At 43.2% G+C, this 23531-nt stretch overlaps 1 protein-coding gene across 5 annotated transcripts in view; it reads left to right on the forward strand.

Annotated features, from left to right (window-relative positions):
- The window catches only part of LEF1 (lymphoid enhancer binding factor 1), a 72933-nt gene extending 50420 nt beyond the window's left edge, over window positions 1–22513 (forward strand). For 2 of the 5 annotated variants that reach the window (XM_074148297.1, XM_074148299.1), the window contains 5 exons: window positions 762–884; window positions 1625–1787; window positions 4433–4540; window positions 8997–9045; window positions 21387–22513. In XM_074148297.1, the coding sequence (XP_074004398.1) occupies window positions 762–884; window positions 1625–1787; window positions 4433–4540; window positions 8997–9045; window positions 21387–21466 (523 nt within the window). In that variant the 3' untranslated portion in view covers window positions 21467–22513. Of the gene's footprint in view, window positions 1–761; window positions 885–1624; window positions 1788–4432; window positions 4541–8996; window positions 9046–9697; window positions 9733–21386 lie in introns of those variants that run through there. The other 3 variants (XM_074148298.1, XM_074148300.1, XM_074148302.1) reach the window with 2 other exon arrangements.
- Window positions 22514–23531: the final 1018 nt, after the last annotated feature.

The following is a 23531-nucleotide window of genomic DNA, read 5'->3' on the forward strand; positions in this document are numbered from 1 at the left end:
TCAGCATCCATCTCGGCTATCCTTGAGGATGACCTGGGTTAGTAGAGTGGGATGGTTGAGTTAGTAGTACTTTGGTTTTCTTTTTCTTCTTCCTTCTTGTACATATGAAAGGAAGGTTTATTTAGGACAAAAGTCTCTCTCTTCTCCCCCACCCCCCTTCTTCCAGGATGCAGGATTTTTTTAGTTTATTTTTATTTTAAGCATTTGAGGAAAGGATAGTGGGTTTAAGTGAAGTGATGTTAAAATCGTTTAGCTTAAGTACGTGGAAAAGTAAGAGATTCCTTAGAGAGCCATCAGGGACTTCTTGAAAAGACTCTTTCTTTTTTTTTATTTTTTATTTTATTTGTTTCTGCATGGCAGTTCCCTCCTTTGCATTGGCTGGTGGTGGATATTTTAAGAATGTTTATATCTCTGTGTGGAAATACAGTTTTTGGTTAAGAAATGTGTATTTTTATTGCTAGTCAGTGCAACAGTACAACCATTAAATATTTTCTGTGTGCATTGCTAAAACTGTTTGCCTGAAAGGTAATAAAATAACTTCTTTATAACCAAAATGTTGACTGATTTGTTTGCTTGTTTTTCTTGAATGAGTGGGCTACAATGCACAAATCTTAGCCAAATCTTTTTCATGCACTCTTAAAGAAGTGTCTTCCATTGCAAGCTCTGTAGTGTTTGCATTCTTGGGGCATCCCACTGCCTTCATACGTGTTTGATGCCTGTCTTCAGTAGGGTTACAGACCTTTCTTTGTTTTCTCTTTTAGGTTTTCACATCACATGATTCCTGGTCCTCCAGGTCCTCACACAACTGGAATCCCTCACCCAGCTATTGTAACACCTCAAGTAAAACAAGAACATCCGCACAATGACAGTGAGCTAATGCATGTGTGAGTCTGCCTTTCTGTACCAGCCTTTAATCTGTAAATGTTTGAGAACTATCTGAAGAAGAGTCAAGGAGGTTATAAAAAAAAAAAAAAAAAGGTGCCTTTCATGTCCTCTTTGAATTTTAACTCTTCTCCTATAACTGAGATGGGAGATGTGGGCTACTGTTTGGGAAGAGCAATGAGACATGAAGCCATTTCTCACTCCAGTCCAGCACTTTTTAGCTGTCAGCAACAGTCATCTTGATTCAGACATATAACCATGGACCTGTCTACCTGTGGATGATGCTGGAGTGTGAGCTCATGAACATCTGCTGGAAAAGGTCTTAACTGTAAACTCTGCTAGTAAAAAGCAGGCCTTTTGCTTAGTACTTGAAGGCAAAAGGCCTAAGAAAGAAGTAGATGAGAAACTATCCTTCTGCCTGTAGCAGTGGCCTTCTAGGGTACTGCAGATAGCTTTTCAAAAAGAGAATTGGGACAGTGGTGAATTTGGAGCGGATTCACAGATGGAATGTTTTTTGCTAGGGAATGTCTACCTGACATCCTCCCTGAGTATTAAGTTAAGTCGGTTCTCTGAAATGATATGAAAGTGGATGGGACATGACCACCATGAATGATTCTCATTCTTACTACTTGAATTCTACTGTAACCGCAGATCGGTAATTTTTCATTGGGGTTTTTTTAGGCTGAAGGTAAATGGACGCTTTCTTTTCCCTCTCCTTTCCCTTTCCCCCACCACGTTTTAGGAAGCCTCAGCATGAACAGAGAAAAGAACAAGAGCCAAAAAGACCTCATATTAAGAAACCTCTGAATGCTTTCATGTTGTACATGAAAGAAATGAGAGCGAACGTTGTAGCAGAGTGTACTCTGAAAGAAAGCGCAGCTATCAACCAGATTCTTGGCAGAAGGGTACGTACAGGAGGGTGTGTATGTACTCACGTGTGCTGCTAATTTGTGTGTGTTTCCCTTTAGTTGGCTGTGATGGCTCACTTTCTGCTTGAGGTGCTAACTAATGTGCAACTATCAAATTAGCTATAGAAGATAAAACCTGCAACTAAAAATAAAAGCAGTGTCTTGATTTTCTTTTTGCAACATCAAGTTGGTGTCTGTTCCACTCACGTCATGGTGTCAGCACCTCAGGCATGAAACATCCTCATTCACGTATGGCAGGAGCATTCGGATTGCCTTCTGGGTCCTCCCTTAGGTTGGTGTCCATCAGAGCAGGAGGGGATCACTCAAAGATGAACACTGGATGCCAGTGGAAGTGGAACTCAAAAGTGAATATAATGTGTTCCAATTGTAAAGTCATGTAGGTTGGGAGGGACCTGTGGAGGTCATTTAGTCCAACACCTGCCCAAAGCAGGTCCAGTTGCATCAGGTTGCTCAGGGACTTGTGCAGACAAGTTTTGAAGGTCTACAAATTCAGCAGCCGAGTACTGATGATCCCGGTATATGTCCCACAGCCTTACTGAGAGCCATTTGCTTCTGTGGCATCGTAGGCATGTTTTGTTCTTTCCTTGCTCCAACAAAAAATATGCAGGCCAACCCACAATTACAAACTTCATGTTCACTGTCAGTGTTTTCTTTCAAGGGAAAGCAGCAGAGGCAAACGTCCATTTTGCTCTTGACTGTCCCGGAAATGAGAAAAGGGACAACTTTTGTATCAATCTGAGCTTGAGCAGGGATTATTTAAATCCCCTTGCTCGGGTCTTCTTGACCAATGACTAAAGCAGGATTGAGAGGCATTGCAGCTCTCTGAAAAGCCTGTGTTTTTAAGTGGGAAGTCGGTACATGACCTGAACTGCTACTTCTCTGTTACAATCTGAAGACATTCAGAGCAGAAATCTATTGGTACTTGTCCCGGTTCCTGCAGCCTTCTGCCTTCTCTCTGATGTTCTTGTTACCTCTTCTTAAAGGACATCTCGGTGCTTGCCTCTTCCATTCTTTCACTCGAGTCTCTAGGATCATGTTTTCACTCTCACTCGCTCAGTAATCGGTCCTGCGTAGTATGTCAGCCTTGTTTTCTTGGCCTGGATGAGGGCAGTGGCTTATTTATCTCCATTTTGGTAATGAATCAAGCCTCAGTGCTCCATTGCCTGCTTTTTCCACAGCTTGGACGACTCCTTGCAAGTTACTGTTCTCTGTGAAAGTACCTCAAATTTCGCTTTTACTGTGGTACAAACAACGCATGACTCATCCAATATAATTGCTTGGAAATTAATTATTATCAAATGTTTTGTGTTCTGTCATCCTGGTCACTATTTACTATACCTTGTGCCACTCCGGAACAGGAACCACCTCTGTTCTTAAGAGCTGTTACCTTGCGTGCTGCTGGGTTCTCCGATGCCACCGCATAATGTTCCAAACCTTCCAAGCTTTGGAATGCACATGTGGAGTTTGAGAGCTGCAAACAGGCTGAACTGCTGTGCTCTCAGTAACACATCGAACTTGCCAAGTCAAGACAGACAAGCGCCTTAGTTCACATCTTCTGATGTGTAACAAAATGACATATTAAATCATACAAATGTGATCTGATCTGAAATCCTAGTTCTGTAAATTATTCTTGCATGAGTGTCTTAATGATTTCATGTCTGTCTTTTTTTTTTCTTTTTTTTTTTTTTTTTCCTAATCTTCTCCTCCCTGCCAGTCCCCCATGCATGTTGTCAAAATCAAACAAGAAGACACGTCTAATGCTGCAGCAGTGGAACCTGATTCTAAATAAAAGGCCTTTACTCTTTTTCGTTCAGGTCTATGATAGGTGTTTCAACAAGAACAAAATTATTAAGTATTGAGGTAGCTGGTGCCTTTTTTGGCAGGTTGTGAGAGGTTTTTTGTTTGCCTTTTTTTTTTTTTTTTTTTTTAAAGTGCATAAAAGCAGGAAGTTTATCCCTACTGGGCTACAGAGGCCAACTCATGTAATTTGGAAGACTACAGTTCTCTGGTTTCAGCATCTTACTTTTTGCAGTTGCCATTTTCTTTGCTTCTATTACAGCAAGAAGGTATCAGAAAGCAGGTACCTTGAAGCTCAGTATTTAGAGGTTGATCTTGGAACCCAGAGCCTTGCTGGTGTCCAGAAAGCCCTCTGCATTGGCATTGAAAACCCACGTGTAGCTTCTGTTTAAAAAACAAATCGGCAAACCCTTCTGTGGTGGGGAGATCACGGCCCTTTAAAAGCAACACAAAACTTTTCTGTTTTGTCGGAAGCTAATGGGTGCTTTTTGGTTGTTGGGATTTTTGGGGGAGGGTTTTGTTGGTGGGTTGTTTTTTTTTTTTTTTTCTTTGGAAGTAGTATTGGGAGAGCATGATTCTGTGAGTGGATTATTTGTGAGCCCTGTTTCCATAAATGATTTTTGTCTTGCTGAAGGCACTTGGCAGGTGCAGAGCTGACAAATGCCTGAAAGTTGGTTAATAAACACAAGTGCTTGCAATTGCTAATTAATTTCATTTTTGCAGTGGGGAAGGACTGAATCAGTCACGAAAACACTTGCTCATGTCATCTGTTGCCTAGGTATGAGTTATTTCCTAGTCTAATGCTATGTTTATTCTGTTTGCAGTGGCATGCTCTCTCCCGTGAAGAACAAGCGAAATATTATGAACTAGCTCGTAAAGAAAGGCAGCTACACATGCAGCTTTATCCAGGCTGGTCTGCAAGAGACAACTATGTAAGTCACTCACTTGAAGGCTTTTTTTTAAATTAACTTCCTTTACCTAACTTTTTTTTTCTTTTTTCTTTTTCTCTTTACCTTGTGGAAAGTTCGGGAGGGAGGGACGGTGAACAAGCACATAACATAAGCCTTATATTTGCTTGTACTTCAAGCATTGAGAAAACTTGATGTTGTTGTTGAGATGCTGCTTATGAAGGTCACAGTTCTTGAGGGGAAAAAGTTAACATGGAAAGTTGTGGGTTTTTTTCCAAAGACAATGACCAGTACTGTGTGAAAGCTTGTGCTCTACTATACAGCTGTGAGTTTTGCACAATTTCCTATTCGATCACTTTTTGTCCAGAAATCTTCTGTAGACCTGAGCAAAAAAGTGGTGTGTCTCTTTCAAGAGAATCGAAAGCTCAAGGGTCTTAATGCAGACTGAACTTCAGCTGAAAGTAATTCATAATGGTCCATCTCTGAAATAAAGCCTGCAAAATGTGTGTAAGAAAACCTTATGATAGATCCTGCTTTCATACCGTTTGGTGAAGCTAAGAAGTTTTCTTACAATTACTCTTATCATATCAAACAAGTGTTAATAGCACGTTGCACAGCTTGCACTGCACAATTATACTTAAAATGAGCTGTCAGCGTAGTCATGTGGTACAAAACTCGCAAGCTGCGATCCTGAGAGTGATCTTAGCCTGAGATCTGGGCTCCTTTCTGTCCCCCCATCAGCTGTGGCATTATTTACTGTGATAGGCAGTGTACATGCTATAGCTGGCTTAGTTTCCCATCTGTATTAGGTGGACAGTAGAATTTCCCTACTTCAGTGATGTCTTGTCGACATTAAAGATTAAGGTACCTAAATAGAGTGTTAACAGAAACTGTAGAAGTACCTGACATTTCCAATCCAGCACAGCTACAGTTCACCTTATATAAAATTGTCATTGTAAGCTAGAGTCTCTTAGGGAGATCTTTGGCACGGAAGGTGTTGACAGAGAAACTACGTGATCATCTCTGAAGCAAATGCCTTGGTCTTGCTGACATCCGTGCCCAGTTTTCTAAGCACAGGCACTACTGTAAGCCCAAGCAGCTTGTTTCTGTCTGTTTTATAGAGTCATCTTTTCTAGCAGGTGAGCTGTCGTGACCTTACGCAGGTAGGGTATATTTCCGGTAACCAGACCGTGTCAACAGAGCTGGCTTGAAATATACCTGGGAACAAATAGGGTCTTAGTCCCTGAAAATAAGGGGATTTTAATTGTCTTGAACTTACTTGCTGGAAAATCAGACCTTGTCAGCTCCTGCTTACTGGACATCAGCCTTCAAGATTGTCCTGTGATGCTCGGTCATGTTGACTTTGAGAACCTGATGTGTTTTGCCACAGCCTACTGCCACACAGTACAAGCAGTGGACCTGCGGTATCTTAAATGCCTTGATAGACATTAAGAGTGTGTAAGGTGGCACGTATGAATTCTCTCTTTGTGCTTCCAACCTACATCCTGTGTGGAAGCATAGCTCTGGCGTACTCCAGTTCTAGCAGACTTCTCCATTGTCACATATAACATCCTCTTGCAGTCCTCTCTGCCTCTCCAGGAACGCACTCTGTTGTCGTGGTGGTGAGAAGGTCATCATAGTAGATCACAGTTTATCACTGAAACCATTCCAGGTGTATGTCATCTTTCTTTCTTTTTTTTTTTCCCCTCTTAATTTTTTCTAACTTGAGCAGTCAAGAAGTGAAATTGTATTAATTTAGCACAGGTATTACTGCAGTATTTTGAGAGTTGGAAGTGACTTAGGGGTGACTGTTCCGTTTCATGTGGCTGAATTTCACAAAGCAGAACAATTCAAAAATACATACTACTTGGGTTTAACTCTTCTATTTTGGTTTGCCTGGTTATTCAGGACTTCAGAAATTTCGAGAAAATGTTAAGAATTGCTTTTCAACTGTTTAAAATATCTGTGTGCTTTTTATTATGTTTTTATTACTAACACTCAAAGTAGTCCTGTAAAGTCATGTGATAGTCACGAGAAGGACAGTGTTTTCATGGTGTGATGGTGTCTACGTGTGCTGGAGTTGTCAGAAACTACTTCATTTGGGACCGCTGACAACTAGTTCTCAGTCCAGCCTTTTCCTTCTGTTCCTCTGCTTCTGGTATCTCATAGATGGATCTCAGATCAGCTTTCAGTATGTTTTAGCACTTGAAGTCAGCCTGCTATAGAGAATTAAACATAATTTTCCTCCCATGATTTTTCCATGTTAACATCTGCACTAATGCGCTTCGCAAAGAAGTCCTGCTGTGGTGCCTAAGTGATAAAGCATATTGCTTGGAGCTTCCCAGAGCCCTTGAAATCTGCTTTCCAACTTTTAGTCTTGGTCCTATCTTTCGGGAGCTCGCTCACAAGGCATTGCCCAGCCCTGTTGCCAGACTCAGGATAAATAAGGACAGGAACTTAAGAGTCAGGCAGGTCCCGACTGTCAGAGCAGACCAGAGACTACTTAGATTAATCTGCAGTAGCTTCACCGTAGCCTGTATTTGGAGCCCTCACTTGCTGTCCATCAGTGAGCGCCGCAGTGATTTGAGGTGGTGTCTCGCATCACCTGCTGTCCATCCCATGGCCTTGCAGAGCTGGCTAATGGAAAGACGCATCCCTCCACCTCAGCCCTTCCAGTTTGCGGCCACTGTTCGTGGCACGGTCTACACGAGAACAGGCACTGACGTGCTGAGTGGGGTCACCTCTAGCTGGGGGGCAGGAGGACAGCCAGCAATCCTGCTTACAGCAGCTGCACCAAAGTTTGCCAGAGCTCATCTGTTAGAGCCTGTCCTGGCAGCTTGAAGGCTTCTTTAAAATAGAAATGGATATGACTTTTTTTCTTAAAACAAACCAAAAAAAAAAGCTTTGACTGACAATGCAGGACAATAAAGAGAAGTCATATGGAGGAATATCAAAGTGGTAATTAGGGCGATGCAAGATGACTGAGGTTTAAAATTGTGGGTCTAAACTGACCTTTTGTTTCCTGAAAGACCGTGTGAACTGGGAGCTGTGGCCTTTTCCGTAGATGGGGGTGCAGGACAAGGCTGAGTGTGTGGGTTGGCACGATGAGCCTGCCCCGGCACGCTGGTGCCAGTGTGGTGTCCAAGAAAGACAGCTGCCAGACATCCATTTCTGTCCTGCACCTCGGTCACATTAAGGGTGCTCCATGGTACAGCACTCTGCTATTTGCTTGTGGCACAGCGCGCTCTCTGGGCACAGCCGTACGAGACTTGGTTTTTGTTAAGGTACGAGCATTATCAGAACCATTTTAGTTGGCTGGTTGCACCCTGGGGACAAGTCGTGGTTGTCCTAGGTACTTTCAACACCCTGTCTGCTGTTGCCATGTATGACAGTGTAAGTATCTGAATGTGTGAAGAGTTCTTGTAAGAGCCATAAATTACGATATCAGCATATGTGTCATCAGATTATTAAGTGTGAGAAGTCTTTTAGGTGCTTGTGGCTGCCAGCGTTAATTGAAAAACTGCCAGAAATTGTAATTCCATGTGGATAATGGCTAGAGAGCAGCCCTGAGGAAAAGGGCTTGGGAGTGCTCATGGATGAGAAGCTCAACATGAGCCGGCAATGTGCACTGGCAGCCCAGAAAGCCAACCGCATCCTGGGCTGCATCAAGAGAAGTGTGGCCAGCAGGTCGTGGGAGGTGATTCTACCCCTCTACTCTGCGCTCGTGAGACCCCACCTGGAATACTGTGTCCAGCTTTGGAGTCCTCACCACAGGAAGGACATGGACCTGTTGGAACGCGTCCAGCAGAGGGCCATGAAGATGATCAGAGGGCTGGAGCACCTCCCCTATGAAGACAGGCTGAGAGAGCTGTGGCTGTTCAGCCTGGAGAAGAGAAGGCTCCGGGGAGACCTCATAGCAGCCTTCCAATATCTGAAGGGAGCCTACAGGAGAGCCAGAGAGGGACTCTTTGTCAGGAGATGTAGTGACAGGACAAGGGGTAATGGTTTTAAATTGGAAGAGGGGAGATTTAGATTAGATATTAGGAGGAAATTCTTTCCTGTGAGGGTGGTGAGGCACTGGAACAGGTTGCCCAGGGAAGCTGTGGATGCCCCATCCCTGGAGATGTTTAAGGCCAGGCTGGATGGGGCTTTGATCAACCTGGTCTAGTGGAGGTGTCCCTGCCCATGGCAGGGGGTTTGGAACTCGATGATCTTTAAGGTCCCTTCCAACTCTAACCATTCTATGATTCTATAAAAATATGTATTGCTCTTGTGCGCCTTTCTCCATAGATGCTGAGCACAAACCTTGTTACCATTGAAGCAGTTAGAAATGGTTTTTAGCTGCCCCAAAAACAATTGTTGTTTTTCCTTTCTCACTGTCCCGGTGGCATTTGTTTCTGTGCTGGGAGGTGGGAGAGCGACCAAAAAAAAAAAAAGTTCTGCACGTGTAATGGTACGGTAAAATTTCCTATTTTTGCAGGGGAAGAAAAAGAAGAGGAAGAGAGAAAAGTTGCAGGAATCAGCATCAGGTAGGCCATGACCAACTCTTACTTACCATTCACCTCAGGTAACTTTTAGAAACCAGGGCTTGCGCTATTTAATTTTTACATGCTTTTCTCTAACACTTGCTTCTGATGGATGTTTTTAAGATACTTCACTTTGAATGCAAGCTGGTGAAAATGCACACAGTACTCGTCTCCTTGTCCTTACGCCTTTCCGTGCAGCAGTCCTGACGGCATCAACATCTTTGGCTGAATTTACGCATTGCTGCAATCGCTGTCCTGCTTTACCTTTGCTTTTCTCCTCAATCTGTGGTAGACTGAGCTATATCTCAAATTCTGTGGGGGATTACTGGACACTGGAAACTTTACGCTCACCCTTTTGTAGCCACTGTATTTTTTTTTATCTCTGTGTTTTACATTTCTGTGTACACTAACAGCTGCCTAGTAGGTTGGCTAAAAGCATCAGTGAGGTCTCCTCTTTGCCTGTAAAACCCATACAAAGAAACACTCTGTTTTCCCCAACAAAAATGGCTGGTATAAGAACCATAAAAAAAACCCTGAACAACAAAACCAAAAACACACCAAAAAAATCCATGTAATACTGTAGCAAACAAACTTATTTGGAATGTGCAAAAGCTCTGTTAACAGAAATTTGTTAAAGGAAAACAATCTTCTACAGGTACAGGCCCCAGAATGACAGCTGCCTACATCTGAAGCATGGTAAGAACATCTCTAAAGCATTCCTGATGATAAAACTGAATTGTGAAATAAGCTTTCTTATAAATTTTATGCAATAATATGAATTTAGCAAAAATTGCAGAAGTATCATATCCCAAAGCTAATGTTACTTTGACTACTGATGGTTTTTATACCGGCTATCTATTAGGTGTTCACCATTTCACTTCTTAACCTTAATATTTTCAAATTGACCGTACCTCACTGACTCGCTGCAAGTCTGCCTGTGAAGCACAGGGATGGGTTTATTAAGCCCTGCAAACCCTCCCAGCCAGCAGACTGCCACAGTTCGTAAGAGCAGGTTGGACGCTGGCTTCAGAGTACCTTTTACGTGCTGACATCTACAAGATGCTGGCTGGCTGGGTACACTTTTTAAAAAAATTTATTCACCTGTATACTAACAAAACATCTGCTAAGAAAATGGGACTGTATTTCAGTTCTATCAAGAATTTCTCCCTCAACGGTAAAGTGGTATTTCATGTGTGGTGTGGGTTGGGTTTCTTGTTGTTGTATTTCCAGCATGTGTTTTCTCTCCTCGTATCGTATCATATCAGCTGCACAGAAGGTGGAATTACACATATCCGATAACAGCATCTCGTCCGCTTGTGAGCGCACACAGTACTGCAGTGAGATCCTCATCGCTCAGCATTTGCGTTGGAAGGCTGGTCCTTCTCTTCCTCTCCGTGTGATACGTTTTCTAGTAGGAATGGCATTCATTTGACATAATAGTTGCTTCTACACTGCCTTAATTAACTCGGATTGCTCTCGGGAGATCCCTGAGAATTCCAGGAACCATGCAAAAAAAGTAACACTTTCTAAACTTACCTATGCATTTTAACAGAAACGGGCTCTTTATCCCCTTGTTTGGCCACACCAACCCCCTTGGTACCTAGAGTGGTTGCCAAAGCAGCCTCCTGTTGGCCCTCTGCTCTGCTGGGACTTTCAGCCAGAGAAAGCCAAGTTGAGTTCGCTCTGTGCAGTCTGTCAGTCAGTCAGCACGATTCAAACCTCTTCTGTAGTTACGCTGTTTTGCTGGGTAGCCTAAACTAGGTTGGGTTTAATGCTTTGGGTTTGTTTGGGTTTTTTTAAAGCTGAAGTGAAAAGGCAAAATGCCTCTTCTTTTTTTTTTTTTTTTTTCTCCTTCGAGCTAAGCAAAAGTTTTCAGGCAAGCAGGCAGTCTTGCCCTTGGAAATATGCCTGAGTCATGCTGATTTTAGATGTGGATTGCAGCAGTTGGGTTCTGTAGCCTACACAACAAATGTAGCTGTAAAGTATCGGTAGTTACAGTAACTGTCGTAAGTATTAAACCTATTTTAAAAAAAAAAAAACAAAAAAACCAAAAAAACCAAGCAAGTGCTTTAACCTTGAGTTTTATAATTGATATTTCAGCTTAATTGCCCAGATCCATGATTGTTGTGAGTGTTTTTCCATTTGATCTTAACACAGTACCAGTAAGCAAAACACACATAATTTTATCTGAATGGACGCAGGGCACTCGATTAGGATCAGAATACAACTAGGGTTCAAGCGACAGTTAAAAACTGGGGGATACTTGGTTTCTTGGATGCCTTACAGCCTAAAGATGACTGCCTTGCCTACACTGAACTACTTTCGCTGGAGTTTCTCTGTTTGCATTTTCCGTAATAGAGGATGAGTTGAAATAGAAGAGAAGGAACGTTCTAAGTATGTGGGTTTTCTCTCTTTCCTTCTTACCTCTACACCCCTTCCTTTCTTCCTTCCTTCCTTCCCCTTAAGCTCTGTAACGGTGTGGGAACTGTTGATAATACCTGTCTCTCTGTCCTCGTGCAGTGTACAACACGGAGTAGGAGAACAGTAGGCATCTTCTAGCACTGAAGAAGGTGGGGGAGCGTGCTGTTGACTCCGTATATGTGCATGTAGGCAGCCTCACTAAATATTGCGTGCCGAGTGACTGCTCTCCACTGGAGACGTACAGATGTGCTCTAGCTGGAAGTAAACGCGCAGAATGATTTAGGGAATCTGAATCAGACAGACTTCAAAGTAAACTTCTGAAGGTTAAGACTCTTGCCCTTTGCAAGCCTAATCCAAAGAATGTTTTGCCCACAAGCATAATATCATACCAGGCCCACAGCAGAGCTGTTGTAGTCTTACTGGATGGAGATAATAAGTTTGGGAATGCCTTTCAGTGAGTGCCGCAAAGAGCTCTTGAAGACAGGAAAACACTAGCTTTCTTGCTCATAAGGATGGTGCAAGGAAGAGGGGGAAGGAGGGTGGGAGGTCTGGGAAGGAGACAAGCGTTCTGTTATCTGAGAAGAATCAGAAATGAGTAGGTGGCAAGACCAAAGAAAGAATCTCGAGATCAGCACAAAGGAGATCAGCCAGGGCTGTAATTACGGTGATGTAAGTGAGAAGGATGAAATGGTGGGAGGGTTGTGTGGTGGGATGTTCAGAGGAAAGTAACGGAAGAGACACACAAACAGAAATTATTTAAGATACTGTGAAAGTTTTGGGTGGCTTTTTTTTTTTTTTTTTTTTTCCCCCTGGCCATGAATACTTCAGCACATGGCTGATTTTTAAGGTGGACCTCTAACCCGCTTTTTGGCTTGGACATCATTGAAGCGGTGAAGTCCAGGCGGTAGCGTTAAGTTGCTCCTCTTTCCGGGGCTGCACGCAGCAGCAGGTTTCTTATGGCTTCAGTGTTTAGGATTTAGACGAATTCTGCGATCTCCTCCAGCCTGCGGAATGGCCAATCTGTAAAACACTTTAATATTAGGGTGCTTTAGGAATTCTGGACCTGGTGCTCCAGTCTTTGCTCAGTTATCCTGGGGTACTCCAAAGCATGTTGCCATTCTTGAAGAGTTGTGGAACTGTCCCCAAGCAGGATTTTATTTTTAATTGACATGACCCAACACGATGGTTTGAAATAATTTATTTTTTTGAAAAAATAGCCCGTATTTATTCTCTCCTTTTGAAATCAACCGAGAGTGACATAAGACCTGATAATGCTAAAAATGAGCTTGGGAGAGGGAAGGGGAAATGAGGAAAACTAAGGACAATGCAGAGATCATCTGGTGAGCACCTTTCAGAAAGGTGGGTGTTTCCCTTTTACTTTTAAGCACAACCTTCTAGAAGATTTGTAAATGGGAGCAATTCTGTGTCAGAAGTGGATATTCCTGATTTCCTATCCGATTTGACTTTTGGAAGGCAAAAAAAGCTCATTTTTAGCATTTCATGAGTGTTTTTAAATCGGCAAAGAAATAGAAGGGTTCTAACAAACATTCATCCTGATGGTTCTGCAACGTGGAAATAGTTACCTTCTTATGACTTGCTATATATAGTAATTATAGAAGGCACATCATTTGACATGGCAGAAAGCAATTGGGAAGTCCTCACAAGCTACATAACATATCATTGTGTCCTGGCATACCTTCAAGGGCTAAAAAGAGTGATAGCCAAGCTTAATAGACGTTAGAAAACCTGCGGAAGTGTATTTGCGGCTTGCAAAATTCCATGACAGTTAGCATTTAGATTAGCAAAGCTTTCAAAAATGAGAAGACTTGACTAATACTGATTTACAATCAGAAGCACTTAAAAGGATCAGATGAAGACTTTTTAACTTGAAACAATGAATAATCTATAACCTTTCAAACTCCCTGCAGGGAAATTAGAGGCAAATTTCAGTGCAGAAGTGATTTTTGGATAGTGCTGTAACAAACAATCTGTGACTGGATTATCTTTTCCTTATTACTTAGAAATAAAATGGAGAGAGGGGGTGAAAGCAGACTATAAAGTGGACCAATCTACAACTAGATGAATCGTATGATGACTGTTGGTCATGGTTGATCATGGGTTTTTGGCCAGCATCCTAGAAAGGCGATGCAGAGAGGAAGTCGTACCTTGCTTTCTGAGGCATGTGTTTTCTAACCTGGCTTGTACAGCTCTCTTGAAATTGCTGCTGGAGTAGTTGAAAATGAAACAAACGCTCCACCCCTTTCCATACCCCTTGACTGCTCAGAAGCTTTAAACAGAGCCTGGAGAATTTGTGCAGAAGTTAGCGTATGTGAGAATTTGTGTGGTGATGGTGGTGCAGAGACATGCCTTGATTTGCTTTAAAAATTGTTTCCTGTGTGACCCATGTTTCCCTGTTTTGCCTGTGAACAGTGGCCTTCAGCATAGGCAAGAAGGCTAGAACGAACAGAAGAGAATTTGCTGGATTGAAAGCATTTATATTATTGAATACTTCGGTTAACTTCAGCCTTTTTCAGATAGGCATAGAACTTTCCACAGACAAAGGGTAGAGCCCTCAGAGAGATCCCCTTCTGCAACTTAATTCTGACTTGACATTGATCTTGCTGCGGTGAAAGATAGAAAACCTCCTCTCTTTCAGGCTCTCTGACATCAAGAGAAACGTCAAAAGAGCAAACCTGAAGAAAAGCCACCTCCTATTTAGGTGGCAGGTACAGAAGGGCACTGACACCTGCTGGGGGAGATGCAGCAGAGCAGACCGAGTCCCCCAATTTCCTTTCCCAGCCTGGCAGAGGAGCCTTCTGAAGTGCAGGAAGGAAGGAGGGGTATAAAAGTGATTGTGGGTGCAACCAGAGACTATGTGAGGAATAAGGGTAAGTCAGGGTAGGGGTCACGCGTAGGTTTTCTAAATTAAAAGCCAGCAGAACACTTCCAGCTAGACAGTCAGCATAGTGAGGGGATTAGGGAAACAAGAAAATTTTGTAAGTACTTAAAAAAACATTCGGTTTTGCAACCAAAAGGTGTAGCATGGTCAACTGTGAAGTTGACGGTTGACCTTCGGCATTTCGTGTTTCTAAACTGACGCTGACGAAGGACAAAAGTAGGTAATTCAGCACATGAATGTCTAGAACTTGTTTATTTTGCCAGAGATGCTCAAGTTGCAGATGCTGCTGTGAAGTTAGGGATGCCTAATGAAGTTTGAACTCAGCCACGTTTACAAGTGATGAAAAAGAAATCCCCTATCGTTTCACTTCTGAGGTGTTAGCAGTAGGCAGCTTGGGCTAGAGCGAAGGAACAGTGGGACCACTATTGTTCTAACCCTTCCCGTGGGACAGGGTGGGGACAGGGAGTTGACGGCTGGTGCACCATTCTTCTCCGGTTGAGAACGGTGTATTCTAGTGGATTTAGTAAACTCGCCACCAGATTAAGAATTCTAAGGTCACGAGAAAAACTCTGTAACAACAACAAACTGTTTCATAAAGATATCATAAGATTTGGAAATGTGGTTTCATTCCCAGTGGGAAGAAAACTTCATCATTTTAGTGTTCATCTCGGGTCTGTATTGCATTTTCATTTTCTAGTGTATTTACATGGAAAATTTCAAAATGAGTAATTGATATTGTATTCTTGAACAGCTAGAAAGCAAGCTGTTATGACATTGTCAAAGTCTCTCTCCCGTTTGTTTCTGAAGACTAAGCTTGGGTGAAATCTGTCCTCCAATTTCAACAGAATTGTGTTCAAATGCAATTCTGTCAAGACTTAGCAAACTCTAGCACCAAGTTTTGTTTCTGCCTGTTTCTGACTTTTGCAGATTATCATTGGATTGGAGGAGTCTTCTGATAAACATGAATGCAAACCCAGCCATCTTGGAGACAGGCTTTTGGGTTTGGTTTTATTTTTTTTCTAATTTTGATGTTGCAAACATCAGTGCTAGTAGAGCCAACCTTCTCATACCAGTCAGTTCCTTAATCCTCTACTTTAAGACCTTTTATGCAACTCATCTTTTAAATCTCTGGTCCTTTACCCGCTTATTAAGACTGTACCACATAAACAATTCTGAAAGTGTGCAGATTGGAAAGCTGTACGAGGAAGGAAGCTCAGAGCAGGGCCAGCTGTAGCACCACTGTCCGGCCAATTAAATGTGAGCTCAGCAACCAGTCAGACAGCATGGGTTTCAGTCTGATCTTTCAGGACACCACGTTTCTACCATTGGCTCCAGCGGTTGGAGCAAATGTTGGAAGCATTTTTGCAGTGAAGGTGTCACTGGGGTGTAGTGTGTGAGCAGGGTTAGATGCAATGAAGAAAATGGTACCGGCGACCATCTCTCTGAATTAGCGTTCTTGCCACAGGCATCAGTATAGCCAGGATCAGGGGTTAAGAGAACTAAGGAGGCTTAACTCGGCAGAGAGAGACATCATTTCTGAAGTTGCTTCCTCCTTGCAAAAGCAAGATCCGTGTTTCCTCGTGAATATTAAGTTGCATCAGAATTAAACTCCAGAGTTTTGAGCACCTTAGATCCTTCATCTCTGGGATACCCGAAATTGCATGAGGTAAAATGATATCGCCAAGATAACTACATATAATTAGCTTTACGGTGTGTGTATTTGCCTTGACGCTAGGTGAGCCTACGTTTTGGTGAATAGTTGGGTTTCTTCCCATACGTGTGTCTTTTGAGATACGCAAGCCTCCTGTTGTGTATTTCGGAGCGGTAGAGATTTTCTGCTGAGATGACTTAATTGCACTGAGGTGAAGCTGATGTGTTTGAGTTCTGTAGTGGATTTTTGTACTGGTGTCTTACACTGGTGGTGTAGTGTTTCTCTGTGAATGTGGGGCGTGTAAAAGTGTTGACGAAGCTCAAGAAGATATTCAAATTACATCTGACTTACCTTTGGTTGCATGAAAGCAACTACTTCTTATATTATTCCATGTGCTCAAAGATTTAAATATTGGGTTTGTCTTTCAAAGGGCAGTGTGAATTCTAACCTATGTTTAATTGTGGCAGAAAAGATGGTATACAAAGGCAACTTTACCTAGGTTATTTCCTTCTTTTGAAAGAATTTTCACTCACTTTACCAGTAGCTCATGTCTTTTCTATTACAGCAGGTGAAAACTAGGGGCACTGAAATTGCTACTTCAGAACAGATGCATCTTTCTTCACAGCTCTCTGTCTATATAATAATTTTTAAAAGTCTTCTGAATATTTATTATATGCTATAAAGATACAAAAAGGGAACAAGCCTATTTCTTCCTCCCTTGCAGATCATTTTTTAGTATATTATTCTTCTTTAAGAAGCTGCTAGAGATGGCTGTCTAGAGCTAATCTGTTTTTTTATTATAAACATGGAACCTCTCTCCCCTCCCACCCCAACAGGAAAAACACATCGTGGGTCTTCCAGTGGGATCATTTTAAAGATTGTAGCGCAGTGATAAAGCTTCTAGTTTCATGCTGCCTACACGGGGGGCCTTTGATAAGAGCCACACCTGCTTTGGCATTGTTGACTTCAGCTGCACAAAGTGGGAACCCTGAAATACCTGGGTGTTTCCCGTGCTGACGCTGACCTGCTCTAGAAGGTCTCTGGCTGACGGAGGGAGGTGTAGCTATTCCTGCTGCTCACCTAACGCATCTAGCTGAGGCCAAACTAAGAGGATAGAAGTTAGGACACCAGACTCCACCTGTAGTCAATGGAGAGGTAATAAAATAAAAAAATTACCACTGACATAGCTCCAACATGTCAGTATCTACTACAGTTTTAGGGTACAGTTCTATGTAATTTCTTTGGCAACAAAGACAGCTTAAAAGGCTTTCCTCTGCTGCCTGCTGGTATCCAGCTCTTGCAGAGAGGGCTTTTTTCCTGTCTCCCGTAGTCCCTCCATCCCTGTGCTGTAACAGCTTGTGGGACCCTGCAGCAAATTGGATTACTCAAATGACTGGGGTTCTGGTGGGAGGTGGTGGGGCTTTTTTTTGTTTAGAAACAACAAAGGTTGTGGAGTGTTTGTTTTTGTTTGCCCAGAACGTTTCAAGGATCTGGTTTAGGCTAACCCCACAAACCATGGCACAGCTGGGCAGGAAGAGGAGCAGACTGCAGTGCCGGCATCTATCTGCTTGCGCCTGAAACTCTCTCCAGCTCTGCTGCTAAAGAAAATACAACGGGGCTTCACAAACAGCGTGAGCCTTTCTGATAAATAACGACCTGGTTTTGCATACCCGAGTTTCTGGAGAGTATTGGATAAACCCTGGCAGTAAGTTGAACGTGTTCATTTTGGACTTCAAAAGAAAAATGACAGTTTCAGCTGCTGGGTCCCTGAGTGTGCCATGTTGTTTGAAGTACTGGATTAAAAGCCAGGTTTGGAGACTGACTTTTTTTTAATACATATAACTGCCATTGTATGCCGTCTTGTCTTTTCTTACAGCTGCATGAAAACAAGCTATGGTGGGGAAAGACGTAGAAAAAAAGCATCCAGTTTAAAACTTTTACTTTCTGTGAAGGGTTAGCTACCTCTCTTACTCGGTACTTACTCCTGTACTCACCCAGACACTCTTGACTTTCTTCTAGAACCTCTTCCAATTAGCATGACCTGGATGAAGCTGCATAATCCCCTCTTCTTCCAGCAAAATGGAGAGGAGTTAAAGACTAGAGGAGGAGCACAAGTCTCTTGCAGACCCACCCTTTAATCCATCTCATTCCCAAGTATGGGGAGGACTTCTGGTCCCCCTCTGATGCTCTTGCCCTCGGTCGTTGAGCCCAGGCTTGTTAGGAGGCTTTAGTTTGAATGTAGTGATTCTTGAAATACGGTTTTGTCACTTCAGTAGTAAGGCTTTTCTTTTTACACTGGATTATTGTTGAATTTTATTTCTGTTTCTTTCTTGAGGTGGTTTGGTGTTTTTTTCCCCCCCCAACTTTCCTCCTGCAGTCAGATGTACACTGCAAATGGCACAGACAGTGCCTCCTATTGTGGCTCGGGCTCAAGGCTTCACATATGTAAAATGTGACTCGCAGCACTTTCTTTGAAGCCTAACCACAGCCAGGGAGCTGTAATTGCAGTCTTTGATTGCGCCGACTTCACTTGTGGATTGGGCTTTGCTAGGGCATGCCTCGCTTGGCCAGACTTCAGCTACAGCCCCCCAGTGAAGCCTTAGATGTGGGAAGTCTTCAGTCTCCTTAGCACATGCCTGTGGTTTCTTGAAAAGAATCCTGATTTGACCTGTTTTATATCTGTAAGGCAACACCATCGTCATTCGTATTTTTATTTTTTTTTTTTTAGGTATTATTGGGTTTATCAGCAGTAGAAGCAATTTCCAGTGCGTAGCCTCAGTGTGCAGCTGGGGAACGGCTGGGTTCTAGATGCCGCTTTCAGGACAGCTACTGTGCAATTTGCTGTACTGCAGTATTCGCTTAAAAATAAAAACCTTTGGGGGCTCCGCTGTGCCTGACCCCGTGCGGAATTACAGTAGTATCGGAGCGGGGGGTAAGGAGGCTCCGTGGAAAGGAGGCAGGCGCTGCCGGAGCTCCTTCGGATTGAGAAAGAAGGGATGGCCGCCGTTTGAAAAAAAGTGGAGGGCCAGAGCAAGGCCGCCGTGGTTATTTTAACCTCCTGACTTCAAAGACAGCTTGCTGGTATGGGAAGGGCGGGGGGGGGGGGGAGGAGGAGGAGGAGGAGGAGGCAGGGAACCATCTCAACAGAAGAGCATTTCATTTCCTTCGGTGAAATAGACATTCCTGGCTGCTAATGGGGAGTAGCTCTGAATCACGGCGCTTGTATCGGGCTGCTGTGAACTACTGGCCTGGCGCCTCAAGGCCATTCCTCAACAGGAAGCTGAATGTTTTCATGTAAGACTGAGAGGAAAACCTTCCCAGGAAGAGCAACCTGGACCAAACCTTTGAAAATCCGGGATGAAAAGGCACAAAATAAATATAAAGCTGCAGGGTGCTCTCCCCAGTGTTCCTCTGCTGTTTGCTTGGCCTCTCTTCCGCGCTCCTTGGAAAGGTAGAGCCCTTCGCAGCGCTTTGATCCGCATGTGTTACGGAGCACTGTGCTACTTCATAAAAAAACAACACACACACACACACACACAAAAAGAAAAAAAAAAAAGGCAGGAAGCTCAGAAGGCTTTTTTTAGTTGGGACTTGGGCTGGTTTTATGAGGAAATAGGAACTGAATTAGTCAATACAGACCACCTCTGTTGAAACCGCTGGTTTGACTTTCAGCTGTGCTGTTTAAGAGGCCACAGTGGCTTTAAATGCCACTTTTGTGGCTACCAGCAGCAGGTGAAAATTTTTCATTATGTATCAGGGGTGATGGTATTTGGGAGAGGGGAGAGCTATACAGGACAGTTTGATGTAAACTTGTGCTTGTTCTTTCTACCTTATTTAGTCTGTAGCTAAACCTCTTCAGTGTCCTAAACTTTCCTTTCCACCACAACAACGGTCACGTGGGTGGCTTCTGATGAGGAATCACTTGTTTAGTAAGATTTTGGGGCCTCAGCTTGAGCTCACTGAAATCGGAGCGTCCAGAATGAGTTTTGGAGACTTTCTACGCTGGAGTACGTTAGCCCGTGTAACTCCTTGTGCGGGAGCCGTACTCAGCCGGTATGGGAACAGTGTCTTGCGTTGTAACGGCTTACACAGACGCCGCGGCAGATGGGAGGTGGGTGCCCGGTTATAAACGGCCCCGGTTTAAATACCGCTGCTGTAATATTTGCTGATTAACTCTTCTTTCGGCTCTTGCAGGCTCAAGCAGCCTATCTATTATGATTAGTCTAACAGAAGTTTGACTTGAGGTTTAAACCATTTCTTCATAAACTTGTTCTGTCTTGCCTTGCATGATTCAATCTGCTGGCAGGGCATCTTTTTTTGTGTGACTAAGCATTTTGTGTTTCTTCTGGTGAAAATCCACTCACCGCCTCCACCGAACTGCATTCCTGTGCTCATTTGGGTCGTTCTCAAAAGCTCTGCTCGTTGAACCCTCTATTTGTTTAGCAGCTGAGTACTACCTGGAAGCCTAGAGGTTAACGTCGGTTTTTTGAGACGCCAATAACCCCGAGACCATTACTGGAGAGCATGTGTCCGTCTTTTGAAAAACGCCTGACTCGTTAGACAGTCTTTGGGTGGAGTCCCCGTTACAAACCAGTTGTCTGGGTCAGAAGGGCAGGGGTGATGGTTGAGTTAGCAATTGCATAAGTCAGCTGATGTAACCCAGAGGCTTAATGATGAAGAACTGTTCCTCTCTGGCTGAGCAATGCCTATAAGGCTTGCACTGTTGGCCTTTTCACATGCCGTAAGAACATAAATCTGCTCGGTAAGAGGCCCGTGGCTCTCACAGAACTGGAAGATGTTTCCTACCTCTCTGAAGAGCAGAATGAATTCTCCCCAGTTGTGTGGATGGGCGGTAGGGTCAGTGTTCACACACGCCTCACCCACCACCTTCCTCTACCCAGCTGCTTACAGAAGACAGCATTTCTTCATTTCTGCAGGGGTTAGAGCTTGAAGCTCTGAAGCAGAGGTTTAATTGACCTTAACCACTGGTAGCACCAAAGCATGAGGATGTCTAGTTTTGTAACAGATACCTGGGTCAAATGTTGTAAATAAATGAAATCCACTACAAAAGGGAATTACTTCTGTAACGTGGAATATCTAAATAGCTTAAAAACACACCTTTCTAGTTGATGTGGACATGTTTACAGTCCAAAGCACTCTCCACAAATATTCTTGCAAGCTTCAAGCAAGAGCAAGTACCAATACTCTGCACTTCACTTCGACATTGCAAAGGCACATTCCACCTAATACAGTTGTGTCATAAAGTTACAGTGACCCATCAGCACCTTCTTTGACGGATTTAAAAAAAAAAAAAAAAAAAAAAAAGAGGCTTCCTATAGTCTTTACCTCTCTCTCTCTTTTCTTTCCCTGTAGGTGGGAAAAGAAATGCTTTCTCAACTTGCAAAGCAAAGGCGGCGACACCAGGACCCCTTCTGGAGATGGAAGCTTGTTAAACCCTAGGTGTGTCCTTCATCCACGCAGACCACCCCCAAGGAGTCTGTCTAGGATGTCATTCACCCTGATGTCACTGCTAGAGACACTGAATCATAAAGACAATCACTGCCAAAATCCTTCACTGTCACGAGGTCCAGCCCCGATACAAATAGAGCAAACGAGCTCCTGGGTCAGCAGAGCAGCTTTTGTCTTCACTCCACCTCCGCCTTGCACTCTTTAAGCCCCCGTCTCATCTGTGTCCATATCGAGTCAGCAAAGAAAGTAGCGTGGCTGTCTCTGCCTGCTTCAGCCAACAGAGTAATGTAGACCACAGCTGCCCCATACAGCACATCAAGGAATGGAATTTGCCTGGACCAGGATGACACACTCAGCCTTCTTTTTATTTAATGGTGCGACAGGATCAATTTTGGTTTTAGCTTTTTTTAAGAAACTTGAATGCTTTTATATTTTAACTTTTAGTTTGTAATTTCTTTGGTGTATATTTTACTAGGTATGAGCTTTTAAACAAGTGTCAGAAATCTGAAATACTTTGTAATTAAAAGGGGTTTTTCTTTTTTTTTTTTTTTTTTTCTGCCAGAGGAAAAACCTGTATGGAAAAAAAGGTGGCTTTTTTGTTAAACTATTTGTAACAAATAGTGGCCTCTCAGTCTATATAATACAGTGTCCTATAGAACTAAATAAATGTACCAACAGTCAGCTGGTCAGTAGACACGTCAGTCCTGCATCACCTACTCTGTAAACATAAGCAATACATCCAGCAAATCTGACTGCAGTGAGTTCTCCTCCTCACCCATTCCCTTTCTCCTTGTAAAAAGCCCAGCACTTGAATTATTACTTCAATTGTTCTGTATTTGTATCTGTTTTTGTTAGCCTGTTAGTGGGATTTTATGCCAGTTGTTGAAATGAGCATTGATGTACCCATTTTTTTAAATAGTAAGGCACAGCCTTTGCCAAAAATACTGTCAACCGATTTTTTTTTTTTTTTTTTTTTGTCATTCCAGTTTGAGTTAATGTGCTGAGCATTTGTTTTTTAATAAAAGCTTTGTAATAAAACTAAAGTCAATTGTCTGGCTTAAAAAAAAAAAAAAAAAAAGACTGGCTTGCGCCAGAATCCCTCCAAGGAAGAAGGGAGCCCAGGGAGACACGGGCACTTCTAAGGCTGAAGATTTTTGGCTCATTCTTCCCTTGTAGGAAATGCAGCGTGGCTGTTGCGCTGTTTGCTCACCTGAAGTCAAGTCATTTTGGAAGAGGCTTTCTTTCTCTTCCTAAAGAGAGCAGAAGTCTCTTGTTTTCACACCCGGAGCGGGCAGGCTCAGTGCTCCCTTTTGCTCCTCAGTTAGATTTAGCCCCCGGGGTCTGTGATCCCTCCCCTCTATCTTCAGTTTCCTACTAAAATCATAGTGAACACAGCAGTGGTTTTAAGATGATGATTAGGATCATGGATTCCCTTCTTTCTGGGTACAGTCCATGCCCACACAAGGGGTAGAAGCCTTCAGTTAAATTTCTTAGAGCTCTATATAATAAATTATCCGGCAGTCGGGGACTGGAGCTGGCTGCAGAATCAGCCGTGGAGGGCCTGGTTTCATGGTGTCAGATCCAGAGAGTCGGCATCGCCGGCGTGCCACCAGTGGCGTCCATGAGACGTTCCTGCAATAGCAAGCAGCTCCTCTGCACGCTTCAAAACTGAAAACGCGGGCGTTTGGGTCTTTCGAGCCCCAAACACCACCAGCAACTTCTCCGACACTTTGCCCCTTTTGTTGAGGGACTGGTCTTCCAGCTTTGAAAAACAGACACGGCTGCCCGACTTCTACTAAAGGACTTCAAAATGAAAAAACCCCAACATTTTAGCCATGGATAAACTATTTCAATGGTTTGTGGGCACCACTGCAAAAGAAATATTAGGAACTGTACGTTGAATCAGCGTGCCTTGTATTCTAGCTCCTGAATCTTGTTTGGTGTGAGACCGGACTGAGTCAAGCTTGAGCTACAAGAAATTCCATAGGTGAGTTACTGCCCGAGGAAGCCTTGGGACTCGACTGTTTGGAACTGACCCTTAAACTCTTG

Source organism: Numenius arquata, chromosome 5, assembly GCF_964106895.1.
Source record: "Numenius arquata chromosome 5, bNumArq3.hap1.1, whole genome shotgun sequence".
NCBI classification, from domain to species: Eukaryota; Metazoa; Chordata; class Aves; order Charadriiformes; family Scolopacidae; genus Numenius; species Numenius arquata.